The sequence below is a fragment of the Ambystoma mexicanum genome, chromosome 11, assembly GCF_040938575.1.
Source record: "Ambystoma mexicanum isolate Mex_15411 chromosome 11, UKY_AmexF1_1, whole genome shotgun sequence".
NCBI classification, from domain to species: Eukaryota; Metazoa; Chordata; class Amphibia; order Caudata; family Ambystomatidae; genus Ambystoma; species Ambystoma mexicanum.
Genome location: NC_090934.1, coordinates 304,587,347 through 304,602,829, shown reverse-complemented (window position 1 = coordinate 304,602,829; position 15,483 = coordinate 304,587,347). Strand labels below are relative to the sequence as shown.

At 43.6% G+C, this 15,483-nt stretch overlaps 1 protein-coding gene across 1 annotated transcript in view; it reads left to right on the top strand.

The window, feature by feature from the left end:
• SDC3 (syndecan 3) overlaps positions 1 to 15,483 on the top strand; it is a 677,421-nt gene that overhangs the window by 603,492 nt on the left and 58,446 nt on the right. The window contains exon 5 of the mRNA XM_069623022.1: positions 7,889 to 8,147. Coding sequence (XP_069479123.1) covers positions 7,889 to 8,147 — 259 coding nt within the window. The remainder of the gene's footprint in view (positions 1 to 7,888; positions 8,148 to 15,483) is intronic.

The following is a 15,483-nucleotide window of genomic DNA, read 5'->3' as shown; positions in this document are numbered from 1 at the left end:
AACAGTTAACCTCATTCTTAAACATACAAGAATTGATTTCATATGTGGCGACCTAAACCTATACCTATGGCAACAAGACGGACAACCAACTCCTAACGAAAAACTAACAATTTGTGCAAAAAAATGGATCAAAGAAACCAGCATCCGTAATCTACTATCCATTGATTATCCCAAAGACGAAACAGGCAAGCCTTTTTCCACCTGGTCCCGAGGCAAATCATCTGGCATAATTGATTACATCCATCTCTCCAAAGAACTAAGAGCTGCAGTACAAACTATAAGCATAATTGCAACAACAAAAAGCGACCATAACCAACTTGTTGTACATGGACAAGACATGCCGCGCCAACCTCCGCCTAATCGTCCTACCCTGCTAGAAGTCTGTACAGCTGCGAAAAAACTTTGCATAACCCAACTAGTAACAAGTTCACTGACAAGACAATTTATCCAACTACCTTACCTGATGACCAGAAATTAAATTATGGATGGTTACTTCAACCTTACTACAAACCAACCAAACAGCATACCGTACAGACTCGCCAACATTCATACAGCAAGGAGTTAGTTGAACGGAAAAGGGCACTGAGAAACAGTGCGGCAAAATAAAAGCGGCCAAACAAACCTACAGAAACTGGATCAAAACGCACAACATGATGCCATTACAAGCAGACGCAGAAGAAATCCTTGAAACTTACAAAACGCACAACCTTCGAGACCTATGAATCTTCTGAACAACGCAGCGCACCAGCAAAAACTAACAGGAAATGTGACTGAACATCGATGGATTGAACATTACACAAAAATATATAAAGCCCGACCATCAGAAACTGGAAAAAACCCACAAAAACAGAACATAAAGTGGACAGTAAACTGCACCTATCAAGACATTTTCGAGATGATCCAAAAACTCAACATATCTCGTGCTCCAGGCCCTGACGGAACATCGAACGCAATGATAAAGAAAGATCCGCACTCATGGGTCAATCTCATGAGGAACATCAAGATGCTCATTAAGAAGCTTAATCAGATACCAACATCATGGAAAACTGCGACCATCGTTCCTATTCATAAACAAGGTCCGAGGGACGATCCGACAAATTTCCGCCTAATTGCTTTACTGGATCCGTTAGGAAAGCTGTTTGCATCGATTCTTCTGAAAAAACTTAACCAGTGGGCAACTGACACAAAACGCTTTGCAATAAGACAAACTGGCTTCACCCCAAATGTTGGGACAAACATCAACTTACTATTGCTAAATCTGATAAAACACGAAGCAATCCACAGCAAAACAAAAATTTACGCGGCTTTCATAGACCTCCACATGCCCTTCGACGGGATATCCCGGCAAAAACTTTGGAATAAACTTGAAAAATGGGAATGCCCTAATGACATACTAAGCCCCATAAAACAACTTTATTCAAACACCACCATAGCAATGAGACTTACAAGAGAAGGCCATACAACACCAAAAATAAAAGCCGAAAATGGTCTAAAACAAGGAAGCCCTCTTGCAGCCACATTGTATAATCTCTTTACTACAGACATCGAGACCCATCTACAGTCCGATGCCCTCAACCCCCAAAAAACCAACTCAACACCGGTAACAATCATGACATATGCAGACGATATCATTCTCCTGGACAAGACACCATCAGGTCAACAAAACAGCCTCAGCCAACTAAGCCTTTATATGAATCTTAATGAACTCACCATCAATACAAAAAAGACAAAAATCATGCAACTGACCAGACCAACCAATAACAAAGAGAAACAACTAAATATCAATTTAAATGACAATCGGCTCGAAGAAGTAACAACTTTCAAATACTTGGGCATCCACATAAACCAATCCAAATCCAATTTCAGAGTCCACTCTTTTTCGGAACAACAGACTCAATCTCTAGCAAGACAAGGTTGTATGATCCAGCACAAATTCGGTAAATACTCTTTCAAACCAATAACCACATAACACAAGCAAAAGATGATTCTGACAATAGTCTATGGAACAGAAGCCATGATACACGCAACAGACTATAGTTGGGCAAAGCTAGAAGCCCTGTTTTGGCGTAAGATCTTACAGCTGCCACCTTCTTTTCCAATGCCTAGAATCAGACACGAAAAAGCACTACAGTCCATCAGTTCAATTGTCCTATGGAAACAACGACCTATACCGCAAGCTCCTCACTGATGAGAAAACACCAACAATTCAAATCTTGAAGTTCCACGATGGGGCAAAGAACAACACAATCCTCGCTAAGTGGAAAAGCAATCTGGATCAATTCATGCAAACAGAAGAAATCTCACGTGAAATGCTCACGATGCGACCTCAACACGCAAAAATAAAAATAATGGAAAATGACTGGATAAAGACCCTTGAGGAAAAAAAAAATACTCCCTCAACCTACAATGTGACACAGACATTCGATCCATTAACGAATTACCAGCCTACCTGACCATCTTTCCTGATGCCAAAATCCGTACAATATATCTGAAAGTACGAACGAACACCATACCAACACGCTTCTATCTAGCCAAAACCAGACAAATCGCTCCAACAGAACATTTTTGCAGCTTCTGTTCAGACACTCAAAAATCTGAAACACTGTTCCACCTACTAATGGAATGCAACGATCTCTCAAAACAAAGATCTAGATTCGGCAGCTATTCTAAGATCAGAGAGCAAATAATGGAGACAGAAGAAAGATGGATGGAGATGCTCAACGGCAAATCGCAAAAACTGATCTTGACAATATGCCAATTTCTACAAGAAATTCTAAATCTTGGCAAACCTGTAATAAGTTAAAAACAAACCTTGGAAACCTGGAGACAAATGAAAAGTTTAAAAATTAAACTATAACATTAAAAAAAAAAATATATATATAAACAATGAATGAAGAAGGTGGTGATCCACCTTAGTTGCCTTAGTGGTTGGTACATGGTGTGCAGCCACCTGCTATGTGATTTTCATGCACCAGTCATGGTGTTGTCTTGTGGTACAACCATAGCCAAGCAGGAGCTTGTAACACAAGATGGTTGCTTATGCCAGTGAGACAGTGAATGCAAAGGGGGGAACCCCAATAAATTTTGTGTGTACAATGTCAAATCTAATGTGCCTTACTTGGTGTCTTTTGGAGCATATGTAAGAGACCAGGAATGGCCAATCGGTTTAAAAAACACATTTCTTAATTATGGAATGTAAAACGGCAGCAAGCCCAGTTTGGATGGCAATGCAGTTTCATTCAAAATAAATTGATAACGACTTCTCCGCTGAAAGAGCATCTTGTGCCCAGGTTAGCTAAACCCAGACAACCTCAATGACACAGAATGATGATGTTAAAAGTAGCGTGACCACCCTATTAACCCCATTTTGACATCACAGAAAGTGACCTCCTATCACCTTTGACGGCATTATTGAAGTGACATTGCATAGCTGTTCCCCATGATGAAATTACAGGAAGTGGATGGGAAAGTTTGTGCGATAATTGCAAAACGAATAACTTGAGAATTCCACGGATTCAGTTAAGCGGTCACCTCTGGCGACTCTTTCCCAGAATGCTTAGAACTCAGTTCCTTGGGATTATACAATTACTGTGACCCCCACAATGTTGACATTTAAAAAGAAATTCGACCGCTCTCCCTTTACACCCCATGTATATGTGGGGGGATGGGTATAGTATTAAATGCCTGTAAGGGGAGCTGTGGGGGATGCCCCCGCATATATATGGGGTGGAAAGGGGGGTCAAAATGAAAAGGTCTCCATTTTAGGGGGGTCCTAGCAATTTGGGCGCAGTAATCTCATAGATCTGTTCCTTGCTGGTTCCTGTGATGGGCGGCTGGGGGGGGAGGGGGTTGAACACCAAAATATGTGTATCACACAGATGAGCTGCCTTATCACAGAGTTTAAAATGGTTTCCAAAAAAGCCACCAGTAAGCCCCAGGAGAACCACTCAGTAGATTTCCTCGACAGCATCCTCACAAAGGAAAATGCTTTGCACATTGTCACTAGTGAACCCACTTTCCAAAACTAAAATATGGCCCCTTTTAGTAAGACCTTCTTGGGGGACGTTGAGAAACCCTGCGCTTGATGAAATTAAAAAATTAAATTTATGTAAAGATTCAGTTTCCAACTAATGTTTGTTTCTACTTATTTTTCAACAACGAACAATCTAGTGTTTATATGAAATGTTTATATTGTAGGTAGTGGTAGAATAGTAGATAACAGCACTTGGTGATAACAGCATAAAGATAAGTCAACGGTTTTAAGGAGTTTTGTCATAGGAACACCCATTTTGCAAGGTGACCTGTTCAGTTTTTTAAAAAAATGGTCGAGGCTGGAACAAGAAGCCCTGAAATGAAGACACGAATTGTGGTGCAGAAGTTTTATAACATGTTTACATTCGGAGGGTAAACGTAAAATGTGGCTGGTGATTTTGGAGGTTGTATACAGAAAACTGTATTGAACTGGTACAACATAGTCTGCAAGAAAGGACAACGGACAAATCTAACGGACAGGGAGGGCTTGACGTTTAGACATGTGCTCTTGCGCGTCATAATAAGCCCACCCATGCAGTCTTTTTTTAACACTTTATATCCAGCATGCTCATGTTTCTTTGTGTTTTTAGTGTTTAAAAAAATCTGCTTTCCCTTCTGTCCTGTGTGATGTTAGGCTATGTGACCCTTACACTGGAGGGGACGTTTTCCAACTGGAGGTCACTGGAGTTTAGAGAGTGTACAGTCCCCCATGCCCCTTCACCCTCCCACCTTGGTTACCTCAACCTCCCAACCACACCAACAGCAGGGTTCGAAATTGTCAGGAGGTGGGAACTGTTTACTCCTGCTTGTAGCCTCAAGGAGCCTGGCTAGCTTGACGCGGAACGCTGCCTCCCCAGAGCAACTAGTACTATAGAAACTGATCACGGTCCGAATATCGCTGTAGAAAGAGATGTGCAGGAACCCCCCACCTCCATAAGGCCGCTCTTTCCTTCCTTGTCATTTTTGGAGCGGTCCAACCCCCTCCCCCAACCTTTGCCAGCGCCTACCCCTCTGCTGCACGCCCATGCACGCCCCTTCCATCAGCATACCTCTACCACATTTTCTTACCTTCGGCATGTCACTTCGCTGATGGTTGCGGTTCCTGCACTGCAGGCCTGAAGCTCGAAGCCCTGTGCGTCAACCTATGTGCAATGCTCCTTGAGCCTATGAAATGCACTGTGGGGTGGGGTGGGGTTAGAAGACGTATAGAAGACATTTAAACCATAATGTCCCACGTGTACTGGCCAAAAGATGATAGATGTTTTTCAAGTCGCTCTCTATCGGCATCAAGTCGCTCTCTATCGGCTCCTCGTTCCCCAGGGGTAGCCCCTCTATTATGGCTGATGTGGATAGCCAAGAGCTGCCTTCAGCTCCTGCTCAACAAACCCATCCCTGGATTGCTGAAGTGTGGCCTGTTCTATTGTTTGCAGGATTGTTCACGTCCACCCAGACCGTACTGCTTTTGTTGCAGTTGCTCTTGCTGATAGAGGGGCTGGCTGTCACATTCCCTCCGATTATCAAATGCTTGCTACTAAGACGTCCTTATTGTTTATGAATAGTTTTGCTTTCGCACCCACAGACTCTGGATAGCATCCTTATATGATGGCAGGCAAGCGCTACAACTACTTTAGAAAAACAGTTGTTTTACTTGTGCAACTTATTGAAATACTTCAATTGTCATACCACCATTACTTCCCATTACAAACATCCCAGCCTTGTCTGTGGTTCCGCGGACGACGCTCCTAAATCAATGGTACTCTCGTGTTGTGGTGTCTAGGCTACTAATACCACAGAGACTAGCACTCTTATGCAAGCTCCTGAATTCTTTACCATAGACAGAATAATTTGCTTCCTGTGGACTATCTTGGCACCTTTCATGAAAGCTTACGGCAACCCATGTAAGGTCTGGCTACCTCCTACAGTGGCAAAATAAGAGGTGATGGCTGGAAGGTTTCAAGTTAATCTTAACCTCTGGCATAGCTCTGGGCAACCCACCAGACCATCGTTCTTCGTCTGCCAATCCATTACAAAAGCGTAAAAACAATATGCAAATCAGGCTTGGTCCCACCCCAAACGGGGTATTCTGACTCTGTATTGGGCATGTTGGACATGAAGGGATCTAGTGAATCTAACGTTCAGGCTTAGCCATGCACAACTGAAGGTATGCAGTGATAAAACTGCAGCAAAAATGTCGCCTGTACAAAAAATCGCAGCAAAATGTGTACCCCATTACCCCATTTAAAGGGAGCGTGGGTTGCATGGCTGTCCCCCGCCCCCTTAAATGGTATAATGGGTCCGGGGTTTGCGGGGATGTCCAGCGCATCCTTTACATGGATTGCGGCGGCAAAACCACTGCCTTTTTGCCGCAATATTTTGTGTCAAAGGCCATTTTTGCCACAATTTTAACACATGAAACCCAACTCTACCTCCAACTCCCTCAGAGTCAGTCGTTTTTCTAAGAAACAAGCTGGGGTAGATCCGTCTTCGGCTGGGGCCTCCATCTGGAACAGCCTCCCTGCCACTCTAAAACTTGAGGAGAACCATCTCCGGTTCTGGAAGCATCTCAAGACCTTCCTCTTTTCTTCTGCCTTCGTTCCCCCTCTCCCCTGCTGGTCTGTTCTTTCTTGGCACCGTGCACCTGGCCACCCTCTGTCCATAGGGCCCAGGTACCTGCTCATCCTGCCACACTCCCGTACTGCCTCCGGGCCACCCCTTGCACTGGGGTCTGTATCTTTACCCATACAGCCCCCCCCCCTTTTTCTCCCTGCACTTATCAGACCTACCTTTTCTGCTGCCTTAAAAGATAAATAATAAAGGCAACAAACAGTGGTAATGCAGCCAGCAATTTGCAAGTGCTAGGTTTGTTATTTAACTGTTTCTCCTCTGCTTCGCACTTTCCACTTCTCCCCCCTTCCATGCACTTTTCCCCTCCCCCTCTCCCACGCACTTGCGCGTTCTCAATGTCACTGGGCCTAGTAAGATCGCCGTTTTTTTTCTTCCCTGTTCCCCTCCCTTGCCTTGTCGCGCTCTGAAACACTTGTGTACGAGAACGATAGAAATAAAATATCAATTAAAAAAAACTGAAGAACGACGTATGGTTCAATGTCCTACTATAGACTTTTGTTACCTTCCTTTATTATCTATGAAGTTAATTATGTATATATTTGTGGAGACAATGTCCGCATTGCTAAGTGCTTTGGATTAAGGCGCTATATAAATAACACATACATTATCATATCAACTGCCTGTTCTAATGTGCTGTCAAGTTCACTGAATATAAGTCTCTGTGTGCGCAATGCACACATTTACGCACACACCAAACGCCACCAATTTTATGGCGTGTTTAAAAATAAATGCATGACAAATATTCTACCTGAAATGTCATGTAAAATAGGCAATGCCATCTAATGAGTCACACATGCCACAGCGCTACCAAGAGCTACACCGTGGAAATTCACCTCCAGTTCAAAGCCATCGAGCAATGCATTGTGGGTATTCATATTAGCTGAAAAGTATGGATTTTTGATCCAGAAAATGTACTGACTTCTAGTGGATCACTATTCTATATTATAAATGTGGGGAAATTGGGCTACTAAACTGATGATTTAGTCTGACTCCTCATTCTGAGCTTCTAGACCTGTTGAGTGCATCTGCCATTTATCTCATAGTGGTCGTGCCACGTGTCTTAGACTGTGTCTTTCTGATGTCCTTGGGCCTAGGCCCACGTGGCTTTTGAAGAGTAATCTAGCACAGCTATGGAAAACCCACTACAATGGCGAACACTGATCAATGATGCTGTTATTCTCAAGCCTCTGACAGTCAAGTGACGTCTCTCTTCTCCACTCTTTCTCTCTAGACGGAGCTCCCGGACGTGGAAAATGAAGTGGAGGTTCCGGTGACCGGAGGACCCAGCGGTGACTTTGAGATCGACAAGGAGGAGGGCGCAACTCGCCCAGAGCTCAATAATGAACTGGTTCCTGAGGTTACCCGGGCTCCTGACCAGGGACGGGGAAGGAATGCGGACACTGGCATCGTAGACAATACGATAGTCTCCGGGAACACAGCGGCTCAGCTGCCCCAGAAAAACATCCTGGAGAGGAAAGAAGTTTTGATAGGTGAGAGAGGGTCTGGGAGAGAGTTCGCCTCTGTTTTGGGAACAGTGCTTAATCTCTGAGAAGGGTTTGGCTGTTGGCGAGCTGGCAAAGACTGGAGAGGTGGGACAAAACACTGAGCGAGATGAGCTTACAAGGAGATGTTATGAGACAGGGGTCTGTTTGGCTTTTTGAAGGAATGTCTGCCTTGGAGTGGAAGTAGGAAAAACGCAGCAGGGCTCGAGTCATGTGCGCGCCCTTTTGTGTAAAAGCAGAATGCGTATGTGTATGAACGGAGCACATATCTAACATCATACAAGTAATTAGAATGATAAAGTATGCATGTGTTCGCGAGCAGAGTCTCCATGCAGAACTGGAGTACAAGAGCAAGGCATGTTGCATCACAAGTATACCTCTGACCATTTATTTTATTTATTTATTTTTGGGATTTGGAAAGCGCGCTACAGCCCAATGGCATCGAGGCGCTGTTGCATGCGAATATCTGGGTCACAGGCTTGGCTCAGGGTTGCATGTTAATGTGCAGCCCAACAATGGGACTTTTTTTAGGATACATACACAGGTGGTTCAAGAGGAAAGCATAGATCCTAGTTAAAATGTCCCTTTAACCTAACGGTGACTGTAGTAGAATAGACACATAGGTGGTTACAAATGTAGAGTATCACACGATCACAGTGAGGATTTCATCATGCACAGTAATAACGTACAGCCTGAATTGGTGCCAGTGGTTGGGAAATGACACAAGTAAGTACTAGGTTTTATAAGGAGCATAGTTTTTTATCGATGAAGCATGCAATGCCTACATGCATTATAGGGATGCGATGCACATCAAAGAACCGGGCATGTGACTTTGCGTTGTTTAGGTGCAGTGAGTGTTTACAATCTGCACTGAGTTTGTACACGCAAAGCTGAAGAGCAAGGACTGCACAGTGTGTGTGTGTGTGTGTGGTGAGTCTCGAAGCATGGTAGTGGCATGTATACCATGTGCGTTAGAAGGATGAGAATATAAAGAATGTCTTAATGACATGGCCTGTGCCCCACTGCTTAATTTGCAAATGTGCCGTGGCTCAAATGTTTTCTAACACACCCATAACCCATCTGGATGGGCAAACGTCCGCCCACTGTTGCCACCACCCACGGCTGCTCCCCATGCTGTCAACATATATGGTGTTAAAGTTGCAACTCCCAGAGGCTTATTGAGGTTGACCGATATACTCTGTCCCTACGGCAGATGTGTGATTTACAAATACCAATCAACATACACATAAAATAATATACTCATTGTGGCTTGACCTGAGGCAAATGTTTAAGTGTGTCTTTAAAGGCAAACGTTTACATGTTGCTCCAATTCTATAGGTGTTTATTATGTGACTGGCAGTTACAATAATCAAGTTGCCAAACGCTACATCATAATCGCAATGGAGTCTGAGACAATGAGTGCAGAGGCTCAGAAATAAGTGCCAGGGCTGAGCCCTGGCAAACACTCCCACAAATGAAGCACTGCCTGTGTCTTTGAGCTATGAGGTCTGTAAGAGCCAGGAATGTGGGCGTTCGATGCGATTCACTTGCAATTCTCTGTGTTAAATGGGTAACTTTTGAGAGTTCCTTCCTGTTTTGCATAATGATATGTGGCGCAATGCTTCCAAGGGTTTTGGTTTGATCTGTAATCTCTGCCCTGTTTTTATTTGGACTAATCTACCCTCCTTAATCGAGCTTTCACGAGCCTTGCACCCCCTGTCCAGAGTTATTTACCCCTTTTCTAAGTGAGCGTAGATGGTATTTTACTAACCCAAAAGCTGTAATGCTTAGACTGGCATGGTAAACGCTCATGTCATTTTTGGGCTCAGTGGGATTCGTATTCCTCCAATAGCAGGGTCGGACTGTGTGAAATTGTAGAGAATTGAGTCAGTTGATCAAGTGGTTTTCTGACTCTATAATACAAGGGGGCTTGGAGCAGGCTCGGACTGGCCTACAGAACAATGGGGCAATGCACGACGTTCCACCCCATGATTCTAGTGTGGGCCAGTTTGTCTTTGCCAGAGTGGGACTTATAACACTAGTTTTAACTAATGGTACTAAGAAAATATGCTTTCAAATGAACTATTTTCAACAAGGTCTACCAAAAACTCCCTCTTGGCTAGTACTCGAAAACTTTTTTCTCAAAAGTAACAGATTGCAATTTGCGATTGTTGTCCACCTTTTTCACTGGTGCCCAGGGCGATTTTATGTCCCAGCCTGACAGCTCCTTGACCCTTTTTATTGCATAGAAGAGGGCATTCCTTCCCTGAAGCCAGCACACTACCAGCACAATGTAGGGAAAAGCCCTCGCATGGAGAATTCCATGGGTCTGCGATCACCAGCCCAGTCCAGCTCAGACCGCTTAAAGTCCCATAGCATAACAACCCTGAAGACAAAGAAATGGCAATAGATGCAACTTCCTCCTGGCCTTTCTGCGATATGATATGATAGGTGATTTATAACGCGCTATATAACCAGAGGTTTCTAAGCGCAGACCCGGCAATCGAACCAGTGTTGCTCTGTGTCGTCTTGCTTCCAAGACAAGCATGTTGCCCCTGAGCTATCCTTCCGAGTATCCCAACTGCCGGGAAGTAGTGCACAGTGGCTATGATGGCATGTTGTCAGCAGTGTATGGCAGGGAATGTGCTTGGGTTCGTAACCATTGGCTGGAAAATGTGTTTTCTAGGCTTGCGCTGTAACACGCCTGTCAGTAGTGCATTATTGCATGACTGCAAACAGTGTATGGTAGTGCATCTAGGCAAGTCCAGAGTGCATGAGAGGAGTATGTTCATACACAACGGCAAAGGGCCCGCCCCTACACAACGGGGAACTGGGGAATCACAAAGTCGGATGAGGACAGTGGGGGGCGTTTGCGACTGGATGATGATAAAAAAAAGCAGTGAGCACGTTATTCCAATAAAATTAAATGTTAGTTTTTGAAATAGCCACCGTCTTTAAACCCCATTGCTTCATACACTTTTTCTTGGTTGTGTCTTGTAGATATGTGTATATACTGTTTATTTTCCAACCAAAATTACTTTATTTCGGCAATATTGCCATAAGAGTAAAAACATATATACACACATTAACAATAATACAAATCTCAATTAAAAAACAAGAATTCCATAAATACTGCATTAGAAACTGTTTGTGTATACCAGTACAACCGAGTTGCAAATACATCTGATCTTGATATAAAAATGGATAAAAAACAGAAACAGCTACTTAAATATGCAAAAAATGTTACATCTCCAACCTGTTTATTTAATTTGGACACAATCCTGTGTGTCTGCCCTCTTTATTGTGATCGGCTAATCAAATGTCAGGCACCCGTCAGGGAGAAATAGAATACGAAAAAATGCCCTTCTAGCTAATGTTGCCTCAAAAAAGACAGCAGCGACCAACTCACAAACGGGCTCTCTGCAGACAGGAGATCTAGCAAAGCAGGTCCACTTTGTGCAAATTGTCTGTCTCTAAAGACTTGGGCCAGGCTTCTTGCTCTAATCTCCTGAAATACTGGGCACAAAAGCACAAAGTGCAGGGTGTCCTCTACTGCTTCGCAACCGAAGGGACACACTTTACACTCCCTGCCCCCTGACCATCGGGACAACGTGGGTCTTATGGGAAGGCAGTTGAATCGAGCTCACGTAAAAAGATTTCTCTCAGCGGAATTGTATGCCCATAATAGATCATTCTGTATTGAGTCTGTTGAGATAATTGCCAGGTTTCTGTTAGTGCCCTTTTGTGTTTCTATGTATTCTCTCTCGACCCCAGAGATAGACAGCACTTGTTGCTTAAAATGCCAAGGACGAGTATGCTTGTTCTTTTTGCATAGACTTGCATAATAGCCTGGCACTTAAGGGGTAAACTGGGTCGCCAAGACTTTAGTAATTAGCATGGAGTTGGTCAGATGATGTTCAACATTTAGTTTTACCAACCACTTCCTTACCTGTGATAGCCATGGGACTTTCTTAAATCCACCTCTGGCAATGCGCTTGAAAACATTTTTTTTTAGCAAAGAATGTCTCAAACCAGATTTTGGATTCGCCCATAATCTGATGCACGATTGGCTCCAACTCCATTTTCTCACCCGGAAACGGCATTCCTAGCTCAGTATGGGCACCATAGTTTGGGGCCGATTGGGGGAGGCCGAATATGGTTAAAAAAAAGAAATTCATGGATACTTTGTGTGTTACCATAGCCCCAAAACGATGCTCCATGTTTTGCTACTGCCTTTGCTTGTGTATACCATCTTTATCGGGTCCAATGGCTTGGAGCTGAACATTGCTACAAATCTCCTAACCGCCCCAAGAGATTGATTACACCTGGTCACTTGTTTCTCAGTATGAGCCGCAGGTTTCAGATTTGGAGTCGGGCGTATCCCCAAGTAGTCAAAGGGCATAATTCTTTGCATTATGACACCATTCGTACAGATTGGTACCATGTTTGGGCTCTTGCTACACAGACACAACATAAAAGCCAACTTTGAAGCATTAACCTGAAAATCCAATGATGTCATAAAGTCTGTATATGCAGTGACTAGGTCCTGCAAGGCTCTTGGTGTATGAGTGATCAGGACCATGTCATCGGAGTATGCCAAGACCCGGTATAGCTTCCCATGAATTTTCGACACGTCCTTAGTGGCTTGCATCAATGTCTCTTTTAGCCCATTTAATATATAGAGAAGACAAGATGGGAGCCATCACAGATCCTTGTCGTACTCCTGTGTGGACCTGGAAGTAAGAAGTACACAGGCCAGAGGAGCCACATGTCACACAGGACTGGGTACATTTGTGAAGACAAATCAACAAGTCCATTATCCCCACTGGACAGCCCCGTGACCCAAGCATAGCCTACAGCTTTTTTCTATTAACTTTATCGAATGCTGTGCTTGGGTCCATAAATGTAAGATATATAGGCTCACACTTTAAGTAGAGCGAGTTAGCTAGAATCAGATGCAGGTTTAGGGTTTGCTCACCTGTCCATAATCCTGAGCAAAAGCCCAGTTGTGTCTCGTCAAGAGTACCACTGGTGTTAATCCAAGATTCGATTTTACCCAGCAGTACTCTTCCAAAGATCTTAAACAAAGTCGAGGAGTGAGATCAGTCTATACGAGGCCGGAGTGTTTCTTGGGCCCCTTTTTATAAATAGGGTGGATTATCGCCTTCCCCCATGATTCCAGGAATTGCACCTTTGTACACATGGCGTTAAAACAGACTGTTAGTACTGGTGCCCATAAGCCTACTTCTCTGAACAGGGTCAGCCGGAATACGATCCGATCCCAGTGAGCAGCCGAGTTTCTGACGGGCAATTGCATCTGCTGCTTCTTTGGTGCTAAATAACACTCAGCGCCCTACCTATCTATGTTGCCTTGTTTCTAGAGACTTGGGTGCCTCATCATGGTCAGTGATTTCCACACCTATTGCCACCTTTAAGAAATTGTAAAGGGTGGTAAAGTGCTCTATCCAGTCTGCATCTGCAACATTGGTTTCTAATCATCGCCCAATCTTTTATGTTTAGGCCCCAGGGAGACTCAATCTCAAAACATCTTAGTATCGTTGGCTAAATCCAACACCAAGTCACCCCATTTTTCCTTGTCCAGTTATCGTTTGTGCTCTGCTGCTACCTGTTTGTAATTTGCTCTTGCTAATATGATCAGGTTTCTATTTGGCTCTTTCCTTTTTTAGGAGTACCAGCAACAATGATTTTACCTTCTTACATTCCTTGTTAAACCAAGAAGTCTGTTTCTTCTGGACAATTTTTGTGGCTGCCTCCTGGCATCCTGCAGTCAGTTTCCTGCATAGAAAATCAAAATCGTCCAGAGTATTAGTCACTCTTCAGGGTTCAGCCATCCCCTCTAGCGTATGGCCAAGGAATGGTAGAGCATAAAATCTCTGCAACAGTTTCTCTGTTATCCGGTCACCACCTTATCATACATTTGTAGCCCTCCAATATGTTTGCACCAAGGTTCAGGATGATTCCATTCTCCCGTGGCTTGGCGGTGACAAGCTCCTACACCAGCGGGTGGTGATCACTCCACTCATCCTCTAGAACAGGAAAATCTTTAATCATGTTCCAAGAACGTATTAGAAGGCAGCAATAGTCCATTGGTTCCTTTATATGCTTTTTTTCTCAGCCTGTCACCCTTAGTGCGGCCATTAGTTGTTCTCAAGTCGCATTGGTGCAGCCAGGATATTAGCTTGAGCCCATCCCCACATATGCTGGGGATCCATCAGTTCTGGTACTCCCCAAAAGCGCTCTTCTGTATTACCTGATAAATCTGGTGGGGGCCCGCTGCCACATTTGACATTAAAATCCCCCATCAGTAAGACCATGTCTGTGCCCTGATCCAAGTCCCCAATATAGTCCTCAAAGAGTTGCTTAAGTTGGGCCAGGCATTGCCCCTTGTTGGACTTATGTGGGTGTTATATAAGTTAACCAGGACGATTTTCATATTAACAGCCAAGCTAATATTTGCCACCTGCAAGCAACAATTCTGAGTCCCCACGTCGATGTGACGGCATTCATACAGGGACTTGACAAAGACTGCCATCCCCCCATATGACCGACCCCGGGTGTTTTTTAATGCTGGGATCTGGAATGATTGAAAACCATCCAAGAACAGCGCATCTTGTGCTGTAAGAGGATTCAATTCAACACTACAGCTAAGTCAACGCCTAGTCTATAATACTGAATGAAAACCCTTATTGATATATCTTTAGGTCCAGTTCATGCGTTCTGGATGACTACCCCTATATAACACCCCTCTCTTGGAATCCCCCTGACCCCACTGAGCCAAGAAGTATTTCTGTTTTGCAAGTTTAAAAGGTTTATTTGATAATTTAAAATAGATATATCACACTTTATAATAAATTAATAATTGAATAGCACACTTAATCTGATATGATAAAGATTAACAATGGAGAATCTGGCACTAGCACACTTCTATAATCACTAATGAGTTGACATGAAATGGATAAGGTAGCACACTGGTAAATAGGAACAAAAGTATAATGTGGTAGAGGATGCTTTATGTAAGCTCAGGTGGATGCAATATTCAATGAATGCAGTACAGAAATTACGCAATATGATTTCAACCAAACAATGTAATCACTTTTCTCTGGCTATTCACTCCCCCCCTCTTTATGCAATGCAAGGAAATGGGAGGAAAGCACACAGTTCTCAGAAATGCAATCAATGTAATCAGTTCAATCCAGCAAGCTTAGACAACAGAAAACAGATAGGAGTTTTGAAATCACAGGCCCAAATTGCTTTGATATGTGCTGGCAATGAATTAAAAAAATATGCTAAACGCTTTTAATTC